The sequence below is a fragment of the Harpegnathos saltator genome, unplaced genomic scaffold, assembly GCF_003227715.2.
Source record: "Harpegnathos saltator strain DR-91 unplaced genomic scaffold, Hsal_v8.6 scaffold498, whole genome shotgun sequence".
Classification (NCBI taxonomy): domain Eukaryota; kingdom Metazoa; phylum Arthropoda; class Insecta; order Hymenoptera; family Formicidae; genus Harpegnathos; species Harpegnathos saltator.
Window position 1 is genome coordinate 1,532,071 of NW_020230313.1, and position 19,492 is coordinate 1,551,562.

The 19,492-nt window shown below is 54.7% G+C and overlaps 1 protein-coding gene across 3 annotated transcripts in view; it reads left to right on the plus strand.

Annotated features, from left to right (window-relative positions):
- Window positions 1-19,492, plus strand: part of knockout (Stork-head domain-containing protein knockout) — a 79,282-nt gene that overhangs the window by 28,538 nt on the left and 31,252 nt on the right. For all 3 annotated transcript variants that reach the window (XM_011155219.3, XM_011155220.3, XM_025302484.1), the window contains exon 2: window positions 11,404-11,657. In XM_011155219.3, coding sequence (XP_011153521.2) covers window positions 11,457-11,657 — 201 coding nt within the window. In that variant the 5' untranslated portion in view covers window positions 11,404-11,456. The remainder of the gene's footprint in view (window positions 1-11,403; window positions 11,658-19,492) is intronic.

Sequence of the window (19,492 nt, forward strand, 5' to 3'; positions counted from 1 at the left end):
GAGAGAGAGGAGAGGGGGAGCCAGGAGAGGGATGTTGGACGCGAGAGAAGGGCCGGGATTCCGCATTTACTCGGAGAAATCGGGAAGAAGCATCGCTTTACGGCTGCTTATCCGGAGAGAGAAAAGCCTGTCTTTCGCGATACGTCACTGTTCACGATAAAATCAACCGAGGAACAGTGGTGGTACTTTTTCTTTTCTTTTTTTTTCCGCCAAACGCGGAAACGCGTTTTTCACGAACAATGCATCGCACCGTGTCGCCGTAACTGGGATATTTCCACACGAGATTTCATATGTCACGACGATTGATTGATGGTTCGCTGACGATGGTATCTCTTAAACTTGATCGACCTCGTCCACCACGTGCCCAATCCCACATAATGAGTAATCCTCGCGAGGTAAAAGAGACGTAAAGAACGAGCGCGCGCTCAGCTATTTTTCTGCGCGCTCACGATGACGTTACGACTAAACTAACGGCCGTGCGATAGTCGCGTTACATCACGCCGAGTACGGTAGAAAAGTATCGAATTACCGAGACAATGTCAGGATCGCGCGAGGACGCGCCTAACGAGCGTACCGATATAATGCGAGGATAAAAATGCGAGGGCCGAGCGGCGTCCGTCTGTCGCGGTCCGCAGTTTAGACACGCTTAAAGGGACGAGAACGGCGCTCCCTCGTCGACGATGACGACGATGTCGGTTCTTACGCTCGTCGGGCAACGGGTCCCGCTGTTCTTCGCGCCACAGAGAGAAGAAAAGGAAGAGTGATTTTAACCGAGAAACTCGCGTGTTCCGCGTTGCGGCCGTCTTCTTCTCGGCGCGGCGGCGAGTCGGTGCCGCTTTGCTTAGAGAGTGAAGAGACTTAACGGAACGCAGAGTTAATGGAATGGAACTTTTCTTTTTTCCAGCGGGACGAGAGCCCGCGCCCGCGAGACCCGGGCTACAATGAGCGCGGCTTGCGATTAATCACGCGCTCGTTCATCGCAACGTCCATCGACGACGGTCGGCCACGAATTCGCGGCGCGAATGTCTTCTTATGTATTACGGTCGAAGCGAGCCGGACCAAGCGTTTCATTTTCCGCGCGTACCCGCGCTGCGGAATTAATCAGCGGCCGCTTAATAATGTTCGCGCCCCGGTGCGACTCTCATCGCGCGCCCAAGATCGAGCCCTCGTTCTGCCCTCTCGATGTAAAGTACGATCGTTCTCAGCGCAATTATAGCGCGGAATCGTTGCTAATTAATTAATATATCGCTCGTTGGGCGAGCGCAGGCGCGCTCGCGTGTGTTAACGGTAGCGCTGTGTCACGTGGTTCACTCGTTCATGGCAACCTCGAGAGGCGATCGCTCCCGTGAGATACCGATGAACATCGCGATCTAATGAAGTAATTTATTGACTCTCGGCCGCGCGCGCGCGCGAACGCCGGCTTTGTTGCGCGGCGACAAACTGGCAAACATCGCCGGCGCGGCGCGGCGGGTCGATAAATATCGCGTTTACGGCCAGAAACGAGCGGGTTCCACGTAAACGAATTTCAAATCGGGCCGATTTTCGAAATAAACGAGCGCCTCGTGAAGGAGATGACGTTGCCCGCCTCAGTGCGCGCTGATTATATTCGTGTCCAATTAAATTTCTCAGCCTCACTCGCGCGCGCGAATGGACTAATGCGCGTATGTGTACATCGAAAACACCTGCTGTAACTTGAGCGTTTAATCAGCGTTTGTAACACGTTCGAGTGGTGGTATCGCGCTCGAGTATATCGCTTGACGTTATCATTCGGGTGTGGTTATCGTCGCTCCGTCACGAATCTTTTTCCGAAGGAACAGTTTACAAGGCGCAGAGAGAGAGAGAGAGAGAGAAGGCGCGCGCGCTTTGATAAATCGCGCACGGCGTCGAAACGGCACGCGCATACGTGCGATCGATCGAGTCGCATTTCGTATCACGAGCATGTGTGTGTCGGCGCGACGTCGCGTGTTATCGGCAGAAATCGAATAAATTTGCGAGCGGTTCGGCGCGAAGGTACGCGCCGCGCCGCGCCGCGCCGCGTCGGTCGCGGCGAGTTTTCAATAATTTCGCGACTTGCTCCAATAAATCCCGTCCCGAGAACAATCCGCGATAAATCATTTTCTAACGGCGGTAACACAGTGTTTGCGCTATAACGGTAATTGGTCTAGTCGCCGCCCGGTATCTCTCGGGTCTAGAAGCGGCGATATTAATGATCGCCGCGGCGCAGCGCGCCGCGCTCGGCCCGCCGTGCAACAAAGACGCGTTGCTCCTTTTGCAACAACCGTTGAACGTCGGATCGGTTTCCTCTTACGACTAACGCTTTCCATTCCAAAAACAAGCACGAAGGGACGCGCGCTCGTGGTCGTTTCGTATCACGTTCTCCGCGTGCGTCGAGAAACAACGTGATCCTGCAACGCTGCGCTGTCGAGCTCGATTTTTCTTCCAAATTCGCGATTCACGCTGAGATTTAACATAATATCTCGGAAAATAAGAGATCGCGGAAAGCCAAGGCAGTAAATAATAAACAAACAGATCTGGAGACTGCTGAATAATTTCACGTAGAATTTAGAAACGTTCGTGATAATTGATCGTTTCTGCCGGTTGGAGATTTTCTCATATTCGTGTCGAGGGTCGATCGAGCAGATACGGAACTGCCGGTATCTACTTCGTCGCTTCCGACGATTTCCGCGAGGTACTTCCGCCGAAGCAGCGCGCCGCGTACACGTACATATACGGGTGCGATACGCGTCGCGTGGCTAAATTGTTTTCCTCCTACGATCGCACTTTCCTCTCCTCGAGCAACCGCGGAAAAATAGACTTTCGACTCGATCTTGTCGTTGCTCGATCGGCCTGACGGCAAATAATGAAAATAATGGCCGAGCGCTATCGGCGCTGATGTACGCTTCCATGTCGCGTCGTGTACGCGGCGGGCCCGCGCACGAGTGGACACACGCTCGCAACCTCGAGGTCGATGGAAAGTGAAAACAAGTAACTCCCGTTTCCATTGGATTGTCATACTGTCCCGATCACGCATACGCCGACGCTAAAAGAGGCTGTTTATTATACATTGTCGATCTGTATCGGCTCGAGAGCGCTGCGTATCACAGGATTTCCTGCGCGCGCGCGCGCGCGCGCACGAGAGAGAGAGAGAGAGAGAGAGAGAGAAAGACGGAGAAATGCAGCGTGCGCTCGTTTTCCCTCTCATGCGTCACATAAACATACAATACGCGTCCGTTTTCTTTCGTTTATTCTTCTTTCGGTTTCTCTTCATTAGCGGCCCACCTGAATTACTTTAATTAAATTCACGTTCCAATGAATTCACCTCATTTCGATACCGATACGGTTTCACGCTCAGTCGGGCTTTCGACTTGCCGACTTGCTTTCGGCGGCACGACGCGCCTGAGACGCGCATCCTGAGAATCCTCCGTGATTAATACGCGCGAATGCGTGCGCGACAGCGCTCTCGACGACGAGAGTCAGCCACGTGCCGACAATTAGCTATGCATCGTCGGGTCGTCGTTAGTTTCCCATATACGTAGGAAGAAAAGCGCATGTGGGGAACGATGAAGCGTAATGACGGCCGTGCAGAACCGCTTCTGCCATTAATAATGGCACTCGCGGCAACCCCACGCACGCGCGCCCTTGCTTGATCTTCGATGCATCGAGAGATCTCGCGCGGTCGTTTTTGCAAAAATACGTACCTCCTCGCGGTGCGCATTATTATGCTCGGTGGCGGATAATGAGCGATACGATTCAAGCGTTCGTTCCCGCTCGTGACGTGCCTCGCCGCCGACTCGAGTTTCCGGTAGTCCCACAAAGTAATTGTTTCGCGCCTTAGGCTGTCGGAGAGCCGGGTAGACCCTACCGGGTATGCTCGCGTCTTCGTTGCGGGATTCGACGGGAAGTAACGATACTTTCCGTGACGATACCTTCGGTCGAATTATTACGCGAAATTACGGCTTCATTCCGCGCGCTCGCGCTTTCACTCTCGTGCTTAAATTAATTAACGGATGCCCACGGAGGTATGCAGACGGCGAATTACTAAGTTGAATTATTAAATTAATTACCGGCTAATTATCGGGCAAACATCGCGCACAGTCGCACTGTGTCAGTCGCGCGTCTCTTTTCCCCGCGGGGCAGGATGCGCAGAGAGAGAGAGAGAGAGAGAGAGAGAGAGAGAGAGGGAGAACGCGGATTCGATCCACATACGTATATTACCCGAGTGAAAAAGCCGGGGCGCGGCTTCGCGCCGGATTCTTCGGCAACGCGTCGGCGCGCCTAATTTCGCGCGCTCGATGTGATACGTGCGCAGCGACGTGATCGACACGTTATTTAAACGGCAGGAAAGCGCGAGACTCGCGCTCGTGTCGCTCGCCGTTCGCGTGAAAGTCTCGCGCGGGTCTCGATGTTTCGCAATTATGGGACCGGCTGTTGGACGACGAATTAACCGTCTTATCTATTACAACGCGCGGTGTTAACTGTTGCCCTGAATTACGTTACGACACGAAGCACACGCGTATATCGCGGCGACGTTGTCGCCGGTGCCCGTGCGTGAAGCCAACGCGCGCTCGCGCATACGTAAAGTATCGCACGTATACATACACGCACGCGACTCTCCGACTCGCGAGATGTGTAACGTTGCGCCGGTGGAAACACAGCTTCGTAACGCCGCGCGGTTGAAATCGGAGAAATACCTCGGCGTACATGCGAGGATACGTCGAAAAGAAAAAGAGAGATTTTTCTTTTCTTTTCAATATATCCTTCACACACGGAGCATTATCGATCAGCTTTAGGCAGAGGCAGAGGGGGGGGGGAGGAGGGTTCGACACTGCAAATTTTCTTTTCATATCCGTCGCGGAGTCTATGCAGCAACGCGGATTCTATTAACGGGTTATTATATCGCGATCCCGCGGCGCCGCCATTATTGAAAGGGGAGATTCTTTGACCGCGGAAAATTACGCCACATCCCCGCCAAGGACTCCGGCCGTCCTTACGTCCGGTGTAATTTATCCTGCCAGGTTGAACCACCTTCGTCGCGACGCGAACCGGTAGTCACACTCGAGTGCGGTTGACATCCTTTGCTCGCGCGTATCCTTGTGCCTCTCTCGCTCGATCGCTCGCTCACTGTGCGCTCGCTCGATCGCTCGCTCACTGTGCGCTCGTTAGCACGTTACGAAACCTGATTTTCCACAGTGATATTTTCCGAGCGCGAAAAAGTGTCGCCGCCGCGTCCGATCGCGCGCGTCGCGTTACTTATCAAGCGGCAACGCCACTCGAAACTCAACCCTCTGCCGCCGCCGATAAATGTTGATTTCAGAAGTAGAAAAACCCCTTCACGAGAGGAGAGCGCGCCGCGCTGTGAAGACAGGACTCTGCTTCACAAATATCGCGTTTCCGGCTCAGCGTAGCTGACAGTTAAAAACGCGACAGTTAAATCCGGCTCATCGAATTCGGAGGCCGATAAAATCTATGAATGATCTAATAATCCTGTCGCATGTTCCTACATGCCGCGGCGTTCGAGGGAGAAGAAAGAGAGAAAGAGAAAGGGTGAGAGGCGCGAGGGAGAAGGTATTTTCCTGGTGTGCCAAAAATCATCCTGCAAATGACAGACTGTTTCCAGCGGAGATACAATCAGCCTAATTGCGCCCGACACTAATAGAATGTATTAATAACAACTTTCGCGGACGTCTGTTTATGCGACAGCCGAAAGATCGCACGGGCGACATCAGGAGACCGCGGCGGCGCGCTTGAAAACTTTCTAGCGCGCGCGCGCGCGCGCGTATCTCGGCGACCTGGGATAATAGCCGGCGGCGATTCGCCGCGGCTATACGGATATCAAAACGAAAACGATCGGCGACGAGGGTCGCTCTGCCGCGAGTGTTCCTTGTTCCGGGGTGCGTGCCGCTCCGCCGCCGCCGCCGTCGCCTCCGCCTCCGCGTGGAAGAGACGTCGCGAGCGTCTCGGCGTACCGGAGCTGCGGACGGTAGCACGCGCGTGAGAGGCGATCGTTTGACTCGGTCGTCGTCGGCGTGGTATCGCGACGTTATCGAGACGTCGATAGATTCTCTGTCGTCGCTTCGGTCGAGCTTCGAGCGAGCGACACCGGCTGACAGACACCGCGCGAGGCCTTTCTCCCCGTCTCGTTATTTCAATAATGTTCACGTACGACGCATTATCCGTGCGCTCGCAATTGACATCCTTTAAGCGCCGTCCGCTCGTCGCCGTCGCCCGTGCCCGTGCGCTTTACCGTTGCTCGTTATTACGTGGCGAGGGGGGGAGGGGGACAGCTCAGGGTGGTAGGCCTCGGTGACCCCCCGTCAATGCCTTCTTTCTTGCGAGAGCATACGAGGAGCCGGGTGTCTATCCGGCGAGCTATCTCGTGACGCGTAAAACGCTCGAGCCGAGTCGAGCCGAGCCGAGCGGCGTTGCATCCCGCGACGTCCGCGCGATTTTTCCACCATGTGTATCGTACCGAGGAGCCGCTGTTTCCACGTCGCCGCCAAGTCCCGAAGGTGGAGGCGTGAGAACCGGGTCTTCGGGATACGCCGACACCTCCGAGTATCCTTTCAACGCTTGACCCCGTGCGCGCACGCAGGTGATCCTGCGAGACGCGAAGGAGTCCAGTCGTGGACGGAAACGTTTCGCCGCGAGTCTTTAAGTCGCGACGAGCGAGCGAGCGAGAGAGAGAGAGAGAGCGAGCATGCCGCTTCCAAGCGGAAAGAAACGCTGCTCTCGCTGTATCACGTCCGAGTGATTTTCATCGTAAACGAGCGAAGACGCGTCGTAAAATCCTGCCGCGTTACCTGCCCGTCGTCTTTCTCACGTCGCGATCGGTCTGTGACGGTATCAAGTTACAAAGTAGACGCACGCGTGCGCCAACCGCGAGCGAAGGTACGCAATAATGCCGCGCGTATAATGCTAATGCGCGACAGGTCGCCCCTCGTAAAACTCCCTGCGCGTAACGCGCGATTGAGCCCGCTCCGGGAGGATACAATTATGTGATCTCTTAAATGGAAACCCGGCGTGTGGTAACCCGGCCTCTCTCTCTCTCTCTCTCTCTCTCTCTCTCTCTTTCTCGAGTTTCTCGATATATCCTATTACGCCGAACTATGTCGGTCGCGCGAGGCGAGAGTCACGCAGGTTTTTTCCAAGCAGAAAATCTCATCGAGAGGTGGATCGGCCGCGCGCGGACTCGGCTCGATGAATTTCTACCTTTTCACCGGGCTTCTCGACGCGAGAGCCGCCGCGCCGCCGACGGGACGACGACGACGACGACGACGGCTCTCGTCGTCTTCCGTATCGCCGCGCGCGATCGCTTCCTCGCCGTGTAAGAATCTTTTTTTCTCCCGCTCTTTTTCAGATGTAACGATAATGACAGCAATTTTCCGATAAGTCGTCTGTATCGGGAGGAAGCTCTCGGATATTAATGACGAGCCTTCACGACGTCAAAGGATGACGGCCGATCTTGGGACTTTCTATTTGCATTTTCATCGTCGGCATAAGAATTCATCATACTCGGAGGCCTCCGCCGCGGCCGGGCCGATGTAGTCGTCCGGTGTAGCCATTGATAACCCGCTCGTCTCTCGTTTAAAGTCTCAATGGACACCTCCAGCGAGAGATAGACGGCGGCGCGCACGGAGATTTGTCTTTATTTGGACTTCCATTAGGCCGAGACGTTGTTTGATCGTTCCCGTTACACGTTTTACGAGAATGGCCCGAGAAGTACTTTCTAAGGCACTCGACGGGGTCCGGTCGGTCTCCGGCGAGAAGGTCGACGATACATCAAAGGATCGCAACGAGCGCGCACGCGGCGCGGCGTCTCACGCGAAGAATGAATTTGCTCATCGGATATGAAAGTTTGTTTTCTTAACAACCCCCCACAGGCTCGGCTCCGCGCGACGCGACGCGACGCGACGCGACTCGACGCGACGCGACGCAACGGACTCAGAAAGAAGGCTGGAGTAAAAAGCTTTTCGGAGAAAGACCGGCGGAGATTTATCGGCGAGATTTCGCGCTTCGGCAAATTGTCGGACGAGTCGCCTAGCAGGGAAATTAATGACGCGTCCGTAGCAGAAAGAGCCGAGCAATAATGCGACGCGCAACTCGTGTGTCCCGATGTGCATATGTAATATATATGTGAGCTCTTATAAAGCTAGGAAATATGTGGAATCTATACTGTATACACAATGTCAAAAATTCTTCGCACGAGGGAGAAGCGCGACTTGCGAGATACGAGACACGAGGCAGGATCCAGGCGTTATCATCGGCGCGAAAATCGAGACATGCTCTCGGTTCTCGTCCCGACCGAGCGCCAAGTTCCAAGGCGCGCGCGTATTTATTTAAATTACGATTACGATATTCGCGTTTTCACGAACGTGTTAATCCCGCGGGAAATTAGTGCGCCCGTAAAAGCGATCGATGGCCGCTCTCGGGGAGAGAATAGCCGCGTTAACGCAGGCCGCTCGCGCTCTTTTATTTCCGACTACGTCGTCCGTCCTGTTCTTGCCGAGTGACTCTGCGCTGATTACTATAATTACGATTATAATGGACGAGATCGGAGAATCCAGGTCGCTCGTGACTACGCGCGCTGCGAAGAATCCGAGAGGGAGAGAGACATTCCACTTTCCATCGGCGCGGTAGCGCCTGTATCGCGAGCGGCCGGCACGGGGAAAAGCCGCGGTGCGGACAGGGAAATTAACGCGAGAGCGCTAATTAATGCTCCGGGTCCCACGCGATTCGATTGGCGGCCGCGGTTCAGGTTCAGGGATGCGCGCGCGCGCGCGCGTAGCGAGACGAGTACAATCGGCGGGGGACATTAATGAGTACCCGCCGTCGTCGCTGCCGTAACACGAACGCACGATCCGACGTCGACGAGTGTCGCGACGAGTGAGTCATGCGGCAGGAAGTCCTTTTTCCGCGATGCACGGTCGAACACCTTCCGCTCCGCGAACTGGTACAAGGTGAAACCGAGCTGCGAGTGCGCTTCGGCTTCCGAAGGAGAGGAAGGATCGCTCGAAGGTTTCTTCTTTTCCGTCCCTTCAGAGATCGCGCCCACCCCCGCGGATTTTGTCTGCTCCCCCCCGCAGCGACTCGCCTTTGTCTCGCCCCTTCCGATGGCGAGCGGAGGAGCGAACGGCACGCCTTTGACTCGCCAGATAACAGCGGATAGTACAAACTATTTGCCGAGTACGCGATGAGAAAATTGCCCCCATTGTGGGACCGGTGGGAATAAGATCGGTCGATAGCGGTGCGGATAAAAGTGCGCCAGACAGTCGCGCGTTTCACAGAACGAATGGCACGGTAGACAACGGATAGAACACGGCAAAGATTGAATCTCATTAGATCTTATTCTTTCCCTCGCGATCCGCGCGCGCGCGCGCGCGCGCGAGTCTCTTTTTCCTCGATATTATACTCGCGGGCTATCATCAGCAGCGACGCGATCGCCTCGTGAGAGAGGTCGCGAGATTTCGCGGCGGTATTATTCAATGTCGTCTATTACCGCGCAGCGCGCGACTACCCAATTATCCTCGGATTAAAAAAATAATGCGCGATAGTTGCGGTACACGGCCGTGTCCCGTACGCTCGTTACGCATCACAAAGTATCTTATCTGCATGATCGGCCGTTTATCGACGTGAGGAAATTAACTTTGGCTCCCATTAACCATGCGGGACTTTCCAATAAAACCGGCATTCTGTGCTCGTCGCTATCGCAAAATGAACTCCCCGAGCGCGAAACGGTATTAGCCCGCGGACTAAACGCCCGAGAGACGATCAATCTGCTCGCGCTAACTCGAGTCCATCGACGCGAGGAGACTTTTCTCGCCCACAGAAGAAACAATGTGTGTATTATTACAGCTACTGCAATATCCGTCGTTTTCTCGAAGAACCGAATCATCTCGGGAATATATCCCCCCTCGCGGCTCCGTGCGGTTCGTGGTCGGCGCGAACGTCAGAGTTCATCCCGCGTTCGGAGTTCATTCACGTCTCTTGCTCACGTCGAATATGCCGGTACATTTGGCCGGTCTCGACGTCCGGCAATTAGGGTCAGACTTGAATTCGCGTATACGGGCTGAATCGATGAGCAATCTTGCGCCTTTGGCTTGGCTCCAGAAAACTGAGACAGCGCACAGCCACGACAGAGACAGCCATTCCCCAATGTTTCTTATTACCCGACACCTCGTCTCCTCGCGGACGAGGCAGAGAGCCACGTGGATCTCCGCGAGTAAGGGCGTTTCATCCCTTCGCACCCTGGCTAAATCAATTAGACGCACGACGTAGGAGGCGTTGATACAATATAGGAATACGTGAGAGGACGCTGCCTTCTGGCATTTAGGAGATGAGGAGACGAGGCGGGACTCCCGCAGGATCTCTCAACCGGGAATCTAAACTGAAAGTGAGTCCCCCTAAATCCCAAGTCTCTGAACGTTCAGATTCTGTGGAAGCGCGTCTCACACACGCACGATTTGTTTTCGGGAATTCAAGCGTGGTAGGAGCGATATCGATATATAACACAATAGTGTGTGACAATAATAAAACGTAATGTAACTTGGGCACTTGGCGCAAAAATTGATTGGTTGCTTCGAGAGTGCATATCGATACGGACGAAGGTCAGAGAACGTAATTCGGCGTCCGGCGTGAACTTTCGCGCTGGAAGGGAAGCGAATGAGAATTTTTGCAGCGGGACGAGAGAACCACTGATCCTAGGAGAGAGAATATCCTGCGCGAGCCGGGTTTCCTGCAACGCACGGTCAATAAAGCAGCTGTATACGCGTCACGGACGCGCGTGTGGAGGCATCGCCGAGAGTCTCTCACGTCGTCTGTAACTTTCGTGAACTTGTATAATAGTGCGATGAACTCGCCGCTTTATCTCTCTCTCTCTCTCTCTCTCTCTCTCTCTCTCTCTCTCCATGGTACGGCGATAAGAATAATTGGACGCGAGGCGGAGAGGCACGGGAGAGGCGGAGGGCTGCGTTGCGTAAAATTGCAGGTCATTCGCGCAGTCCTCCGCTATCGAGCGTATCTACAGTTTTGGCTTACGTAACGCGCAATAAAATCGCGTCCGGGCGTCTTCCCGCGTAATTTTACACAAACGGGGCGCAAATCGCCGGCGGCGGGCTTCTTGAAATTGTAATACTTTTCATCGGCGAGAGAGCGATCAGCTCGATTATTCATTCTCTTATTTCCTTCGGCTCGTTGCGCAAGCCGCGCAACGGCCTATCCGGACTAAGAGATTAATGCGAAGTATATTGATCGATATTTAATGCTTTAATAATTACACACGCGATTTCGCGCGGTTATTCACTTTGTCGACTTAATTTATCCCCGTCCTGTGATTAACATCCAACAGTCTTGTTTTCGCTCAGAAATTACTCAGCGTGTCTCACCGTCTTTTTCTCGCTGTTGCAGATTTCGTGATGCCACCGCCGTGTCGTCGGCTTCGTTAGCGACGGGCCTTCGCAATGGCCTCGATCTTAGGAGACGGAACAGGCCCCGGTGGCCCGGGGCCTTCCAGATGCCTCTTGCTGCTGCAGAGGTCTTTGGCGATTCAGCTGACCAGGGGCCCGCCGTCTCACGTCACGAGTCCCGGTCAACGAGACGCTCCGAAGGAACATCCAGCCGACGAGATGTGGATGTACGATAAGGGTTACAATCTGTTTCAGGTGAGTGGACACGTCGTCGTGTCGTGTCGTCTACTAGGAGTCTAGGTCTACGTATCATTCAACTTTCCTCGTCGTTGTCGAATCACGCGAGTTGGAACTTGCACTTTGTTTTCTTGTTCGGCGACAAATAAAACCACGCGCGCGACGTTTTATTTGTGACGTTTCCGCGAGCGACGTCGCGTGCTTCTTTCGCTCACGGGGAAGATCGCCGGCGCCGGAGAAGTTTCGCGGAAGCGAAACGTCGGCGAAAGAACGGCGCGTCGCGACGTTCGTCGACTTCGCTCGTCGTCGTCGTCGTCGTCGTCGTACGCTTTGTCCGCCGACGTGCCGGTCCTTTACGGTAAAACGGACGTTGATTGCCCGCACCGTTAGGCCACAATGAGACAATGTGAATTACGAGCAATTTCGCGAAAGTAAGCATAATCGGGGAACGGCAGGTTAAACGGCGGAAGCTCGTTCTCGCGCCGGCGTCATCCGGCCCTTCGACAGTAAATTTCCCGTTTTACGTCCAGAATTCCTTCCACGGATGGAGCGAACGAGAGACGGCGGCGGCGGCGGCGGCGCCGCGCGCGCCTCGTAATCCACCGTGTCCCCGGACTTATCGTCTCCTCAATGTACGTGTAACGTGTAACCGCTGAATATTCAACAGCGGCGCGCCGTCTCGCCTGGAAAATTGTATTAATCCGTCCGTCGCGCCGACACGGCCGCGCTCACGAGAGCGAATTTCAGCTTGCGACGCGACGCGGCTGCTGCTGAGAGTCGCACGCGCGTAACGCGCGCGATGAAAACGAAATTGATGCGAAAGAAGAGAAAAGCAGGAAAAAACGGGGCAGGTAAACGAGGAATAAAAAGTGAAGGAGCGGAGAAATAGCTGGCGGGATTCGGCCGGTGAAGAAATAAAGTCGCTACGTGACTGTTCGCAATAACCGAGTGCTCTCACTTTTCAACGAGTACGCACTCGACGGAGAAGCACCCTTGCGGAAAAGTCAACGAGCGAGCCTCTCGTTTTCAGAGCTAATAAGGAACGTCGATGCCGATGACAAAGGGGGCGTTGCTGAATCGTTGAATATGCAACAATAGCCGAGCCCTTGAGTCGCGTGACCCACTCATTGAGTAGCCGAAAATTTCATCGCGCGGCAGCAGCGTAGCGCGATGAACGCGTTTTTAATCTCACTCGCAGTGCGGCAAATTGCGAGAGAGAATCGAAGGAGAAAGTGTAAAAGACATTGGAAGAAAACGGAAATTCGGTATTTTCGCTTCGAGGCTCGAGACCCACCCCCGCTGGGATACGAGCGAAAGAGGAACACCCTGTATATAGAAGTAGGAAATCGCGTTGAACGCTCGTACGAGCGTTCGTAAGAGATACGATCTCGAGGTCGTAGAGTGAATTAGATCGACGTCCTATAATTGTTAAGTCAATTAGACGTTACTGCGGAACCCGTTGGTGTGTTCTGTCGGTATTGTGGTTCCGCGTGGTTTCGCGCCATATACTGACCGCTTCATCGGTGTCTGCGGATAATAATCGATCGACGCAGATACGATCGCTTTTCAAAGGAGCGCTCGTCATAAAGGCATCGCCGCGCGCGCTTCAGATCGCATCGATAGCATGATACACCGCGCATGCGCGCGATTTAGAACGTCGCGTCCGTATTCGCTTTGTATTCGGCCGGCTAATTTTATCTAAGGAGCACACGTCAAGAGAGGCGGACTCTCCGCATCTGTTGTTGTCGAGTGCACTTTAATGTACGAACACCGACACGGTGTATTAGCACGGATTCCCCCCCTCGCCGGCGATGATACGACCATTACGAGTTAATGAGCTGGAAACATGGTAAAAACGAAGCGAGGAACACGAGCCGAGAAGAAGCGTGCAGCGAGATATATTTCGCGAGAGATGGAACAATAAATTTCCCACTCGCGCACATTTCTTCTGTCTGCGCCGGTTCTTCCGGTACGCCTCAGTCGGTGCGAGAAAACTACGCTCGTTCGCGAGTCGAAATGATTCTCCCGCCGCGCTTATCGAAGGCGCCCGGCTCGTCTTGTTGCGTCGTCGGTAGAAAAGCAAAAGAACGACGAAGGGACGACAATGCGGATCCATTACCGCGAGGATCTCGCGTCACTAAATAACAGGGCATTGTTCGATACGGCCGTCGATCCGCCAAGTTGTTTACATGATTCATCGGCGGGTCTTTCAGGTGCAGGCTGCATTCGAGAGACAGAGAGAGACAGAGAGAGAGAGAGAGAGAGAGAGAGGGAGAGAGAGAGAGAGGGAGAAGGAGAGAAGGCGCTTTACGCTTCCTCGACGACTCTCGCGGGCGGCACTACGAGCCGTCGCCGCCACCGCCGCGCGCTCGTTGTGACGTTTTTAAATCACTGTTATTACGATACACCGATCGCGTCTTGCCTCGGGGATGGTCGACGCAGCGATCTGGCGGACACTTTCCATCCGCGTGGCGATTTCCGTCACGAGCGCGCCGCGCCGGACCGCAAAAAGCACGGCGATGGTTCGCCGTCGCGCCGCTGCCGCTCGGCGGCGGCTGTAACCGCAGTCTGTGTACCAGTTTGTTACATTCGCTCTTTTACATCACGTCCGCGCGGCTCGACGTCCCATCGCAAAAATATCCGCGATTGATTAGCGCGTGGGCATATTAACTCCTCTCGCGTGATACCGTAAGGGTATACAGCTCTCTCACCGCGCGCAACGAAATCCGACTACTCGAGTCGCGCGATCAGTCGTTTTGTTTTATTTTATTCTTCTTTTGCTTTCCGGGGTGTAACTTTCGATTCGACTTGCGCGACAAGATCAAGGTCCGTCGTTGCGTCTGAATTTTTCCATTTCCTCGCTTTCCTTTCCTTTCGTTTGATGATTGCGTTGCGCTTTCCTCCCGCCGGACGAGCGAGAAAAATTGTCGCGCTACGACAGACGCGACGCGTCTGTCATAATCTAGAAGGGAGATCGGAAAGCGCGAGGAAAGAATTTCGCTCGCGTTACGATCTATCGCGAATATCGCCGGAGCGTAATGGCGGAGCCCGAGCAACGGCATCCCGAACGTAACTAGTGCACGGCACTTACGAACAGAGAACAATAAAGTCAAGTACGTATCGTTCGAGCGGCTCGGCCGGCGAGGGTTCGGCCAAGGTTCAGCCACCTCTCTCGGCTTCTCCGTTCATCGACGTTTTCCACGACGACGGCGCGCGGAGAGAGCTGGATCTCCCCCGGTCCCCGTCGTCCTTATCCTCGTCCTCGCCCTCGTCATCGTCTTCGTCCGCGTCTTCGTATAGTCGTCATTCTCGTCTCTGTCAACTTCGTAAATCAGCGCGGCGCAGCGTATATCGCGAGCCGGCTCGACTTTTATCTCCCGCCCGAGAGAGAACTCGTTTATCCGCGGGACGCCCGTCCGTCCGTCCGCCTCGAAGCGGCTCCTCCGAGCGCGCGCGCGCGCGCGCGCGCGATCGTCTATTTGTTTGCCGATTTAATTGCGAAAAAAGCCGCGCGAGAAGGGGTGCCTTTTCTGTGTCTACTTGCTCTCCGCAGCCCCTGCAACTCGGTCCGCGGCTTTCAGGTTAACGATGACGTAGAACGCCGTTGTCGGAGATTATCCTTCGTCTCACGCTACGGATACCGGCTTATCATAGGCGCCGGTTGAGAATACCGTATCGATGCCGATTGTATCGGAGTCGCGAATGCTGTCAATTCCGTCCCAATTTTAGTCTCCTCCTCGTTCCTTTCGCGAACGGTGCATTTTTACGCGAGACGCAAGCAGTGAAAGATACGACGAGAGATAAAAGTCGATTCTCTGCGGCAGCAATATCGATGTCAAAGTAATTGTTGTGATAGGTAGTAGTCTTAATTACGATTATCATTTGTAGCAGAAATATTTCTCCCGACGATGTAATGTATTTCTTCTCTCACGACGTGACACGGTTTCCTGTTTACGAGGTCCCTGTTCGCCACGTCTTCGAGACTTCTGCCGGGAGGAGACGCTTCCCGGAGGTCGCCAATTCGACGCGGTTTCTTTTTGCCGGCGGCTGTTCCGATATCGATTCGTAAGCGAGTCTACACAACGGTCGACGCCTATGCCCGGCTATATAACTACACCCAGTTAGAGATCCCTCCTGCGTCTCTCCTGCGCGCAGAGCGTATTCGCGCGAGAGCGCATGCTGTACCCGCGATATTAGCATATAAATTATGTTATCGTGATTTATGCTCGCAGCCCGCGTGCCTACTCGGGGTTGATGATTAAAATTCGAGACGACCGGCGAGCGTCTTGACGCCTGTCGCAGCCCGGTAATAGCTGATAAATAGATCAATTTCGCAATGGCGGGGCGGGGGGGGGGGCGGCGGCCCTCGGCGACCGAACACGTTTCGCGCGACTTTTTCGCGCGACCGCGAGAGACGAAGACGAGACGAGGGGTGCTTGCGCGGCGCGCGAATTTGCGACGAAGCGGCTCGTATTAATCCATTAGCGGCCGCTCGTGGAAACTTAAGCGAGCCTTGTAGAATTCAGCCGGGCAATTCCAATCGCGTCGACAGATGCCGTATAACGCGCGCGGGTTAAACGTATCCGCGACGTTATAATGGGATAGACCTCTGATAGGTCGGCGAAACGGAGGCCCGCCGCCGTCGCCGCCGCCGCGGCGCAATAATATCGCGGCGAATGGCGCAATAACTTTCTGCCATACGTATTTCGTTCGACTCCGTTAACCGCTCACGTTCCGCGCTCGGCAGCGTCTCGGTTAGGGCTTTAAAAGGATAAGCGTACGTGAGCGAGCAAGCGCGCGCGCGAGAGCACGCAGCGCGAGTATATTGCATAATAATTAACGGGCAGCCAACGACCGTACAACACCCTATAGGCCGTATTGCCGCAAGTTCATTGCCGGCACGGAAATCGCAATATGTGCGTTACGTGCGCCGAGCACCGCGCACCGATTAGCGATAGGTCTCCGCCGCGTTCTCCTCTCCTCCCGGCTGTTACTTTCTACACCTAGCCGCGCGATTTATTCTCTCACCGCGCGCTCCTCCGCTTCGCCGAAAGTGCCACGAAGTGCTGCGCACACGCGCTCGTCCGAACTTGATCGTTAAAAGTTAAAAGCTAGCGAGAGAGCGCGGCTCTCTCGCGACGATACGCGGATCCGACGAGGAAAAAGCTGGGCTCGGTTCTCTCTCGTCCTCTCGTACGCTCGTCGCAAATTGATGGCCCGAAAAACCGCATCTCGCGCAATCTCTCTCTCTCTCTCTCTCTCTTCTCCTTGTTTTCCGACCCCGCGCAATCTGCCGTCGTGATCCTACACGCTTCCCAAATATTCACCCTCGACGAGAATATCCCGGCCGTTCTCCACGTCTCGCTATTCCCCCGAGTAATCGATATCTGTAGCTTATAATCTTCTCGAGCAGTTAGGGAGCACACAAGGTTGAGGAGAAATACGAGATAATCGCGGGGATATCTCGTCGTTTCCTCGGTGTCGTCGAATTTATTCAATACGCACGAGGCCGTTATTATTACGAGGAGACCTCGCGATCGCTGAAGTTTCATTAGGAGACTTCGTACAGTTTCTCGTCTCTTTTTGTCCTGTACATGTACGGGGATTATTCCTTCATAACGTGCAACTCTCGCGCAGCGTTAACATCGCGCGACGTTGGCAGTTTGTGGATTACGTGAGATTACGCGAATTTACGGAGCACCGTCCCCGGGCGGAGATAACGTTATCGTCCGGTGAAACGCGATGTTACGAGTCGCGATACGGCAATGCCGGCAATGCCAATTTGCGTTCAGCATCAAAAGCATTGCTTTTTTCGCACAGTTAGCGTGCGCTGGCGTGCCGCTGGGCTGGATACAGGAGACATGGTGGCTGATTCAGCACTAATTATGGTTAACTCTGTCGGAGAGTACTGTCGTACTCTCACGGTTAGAGTCCTCCCATGGACAATGTAAGAGCGTCTACTTTATCAGCGTATCCTGTCTGTCGTGCACCCCACACGCACTCCACGGTGCTGCGAGATATTTTCAACAGCCGCGCGGCTGTTTTGCTCGTTTTCGCGAGAACGTGTTCACACGCGACGTTGCGCTGATTAATAAGAAAAAACGCGAGCACGTTTGGGCGTAACGCGTGTGAATTTCTTCCCTTCTCGATGCGCGCGCGATAAAAGACGGGCGCGACATTTGGGAAGGGCCGCGAGCGTGAGGCGCAATCGCTCGTGATAAATCCCATCGTTGCGGCTTTCGCGACGGCATTATAATAACGCGACTCGACATTTAAAGGACGTTTCCGTATAGCTTGGCCTGTGTGTTACGAAAGCGGCGATTAAGAGACGGACGAAATTTTCTTAAAATTGCGAAAGTGCCGCTTTTCTCCGTTTATCGTGCTCAACCGGGCGGAAAAAACGAAGCGTCAAGTAATTCGATTGTAGAAGGTGTCTCGAGATCGCGGGAGAAAGAGACCGCGGGGAAGGTAAGTACGATCTCGTGAAATCGATCGTGTCCGCTCGGTTGATTCGACACCGTGCTCCCACGTGCTGCCGCGCGCGCGCGCGCGGCCTCTCGAGGAAGCGGCCTCTTGACGTAATCGAAAAGTTTCACCTGCTGAAAATCGCAGTCTGTCTGGGCGATTTAATAAACCGGCCCGCGGCTTGCCCGCGCCCGCGCTGCACACTCATTATAATCCCTTCCTCGAGCTGGGAGCGTCGAAAAGCTGCGTTCCGCGTGTCGCAACCGCCGCCGCCGCCGCCGCCGCCGCTTGCGAAAGCCGGCTTGTCGTTCGCGCCGTTGTAATAAGCCGAAATGAAAGAAATTCCATTGTAATCGAAGGCGCATTCGTGACGTTAAGTAATATCATCGCGCGGCGGCAGCGGCGGCGGCGGCGGCATCGCCCGCCCCTTCCCCTCCCCCCGCCCCGGTACGAAAGAGTGCGATTGAATCTGAAAATCGCGGATTGCGCCGATTGCGCAACGAGCGCAACAACCAGCGCGACAAGCAACATCACGTAAAAGATGACGGCGGCGTTGGCGCGCGATCGCGCGAACCTTAGGTGTCCGCGCGGGTATTCTAACTGCGACAGCAGGCGGAACGCGCGTCGGCGAGGGTGGACGACGTTCGCGTGCGCGCGCGCGCGCGCGCTGCACCGTTGCGCACAGCTACAAAACGAGCCGCTGGCCGACCGTTCTCGCCGGCCGCGCCGCGTCGGCCTCTCGCGAATCAGATCGATCGCGGACGTGTAATTTGCAGCGGCACGGAGGTTCCGTCATTTGGTAGTAACTCCGCTGCCGTCGCCGTTCGCGATCCGCTACACGGACTTCCAGATGGTGAAAGTCCGGGATCCTACGCTCTTACCCTGCGCTAGATGCAAAATCATCATCTTATGCGCGCGCGCATTGTGTTCTTTTACGTGGGATTAAATTAAAGTCCGTGCCTCGACGTTTCTGCCCCGCCGTCTCTTTCTCCCTCTCTCTCTCTCTCTCTCTCTCTCTCTTTCTCTCTGTCTCTGCCGTTGTTTCCTCGTTTGGACGAAAACGCGGTCGCCGGCTCGCGCGCGCGAATCGACGCCACTGCGGCGGCGGCGGCGGCGGCGATTCTAACGATCGCGTCGTGCATTATCCTACGATGCATACGTTGTTCCACCCACACCGTTGCGGATCGGCGAGATTTCGTTTCAAGGGACCGGTCGATTTCGCGATATTATTTTTTCTTTCTCTCGTGCCGATGAGATGCACCTTCTTCTGCATCGAAGGCGCTTCACCGGCCAAACTACAAAGCGCCCGACGGATGCGATAAATTAACATTCTCACGAAGGATCCTCCCGGATCTCCCCGTGTGTACAGCCGCTCGTTCGTACTGGCG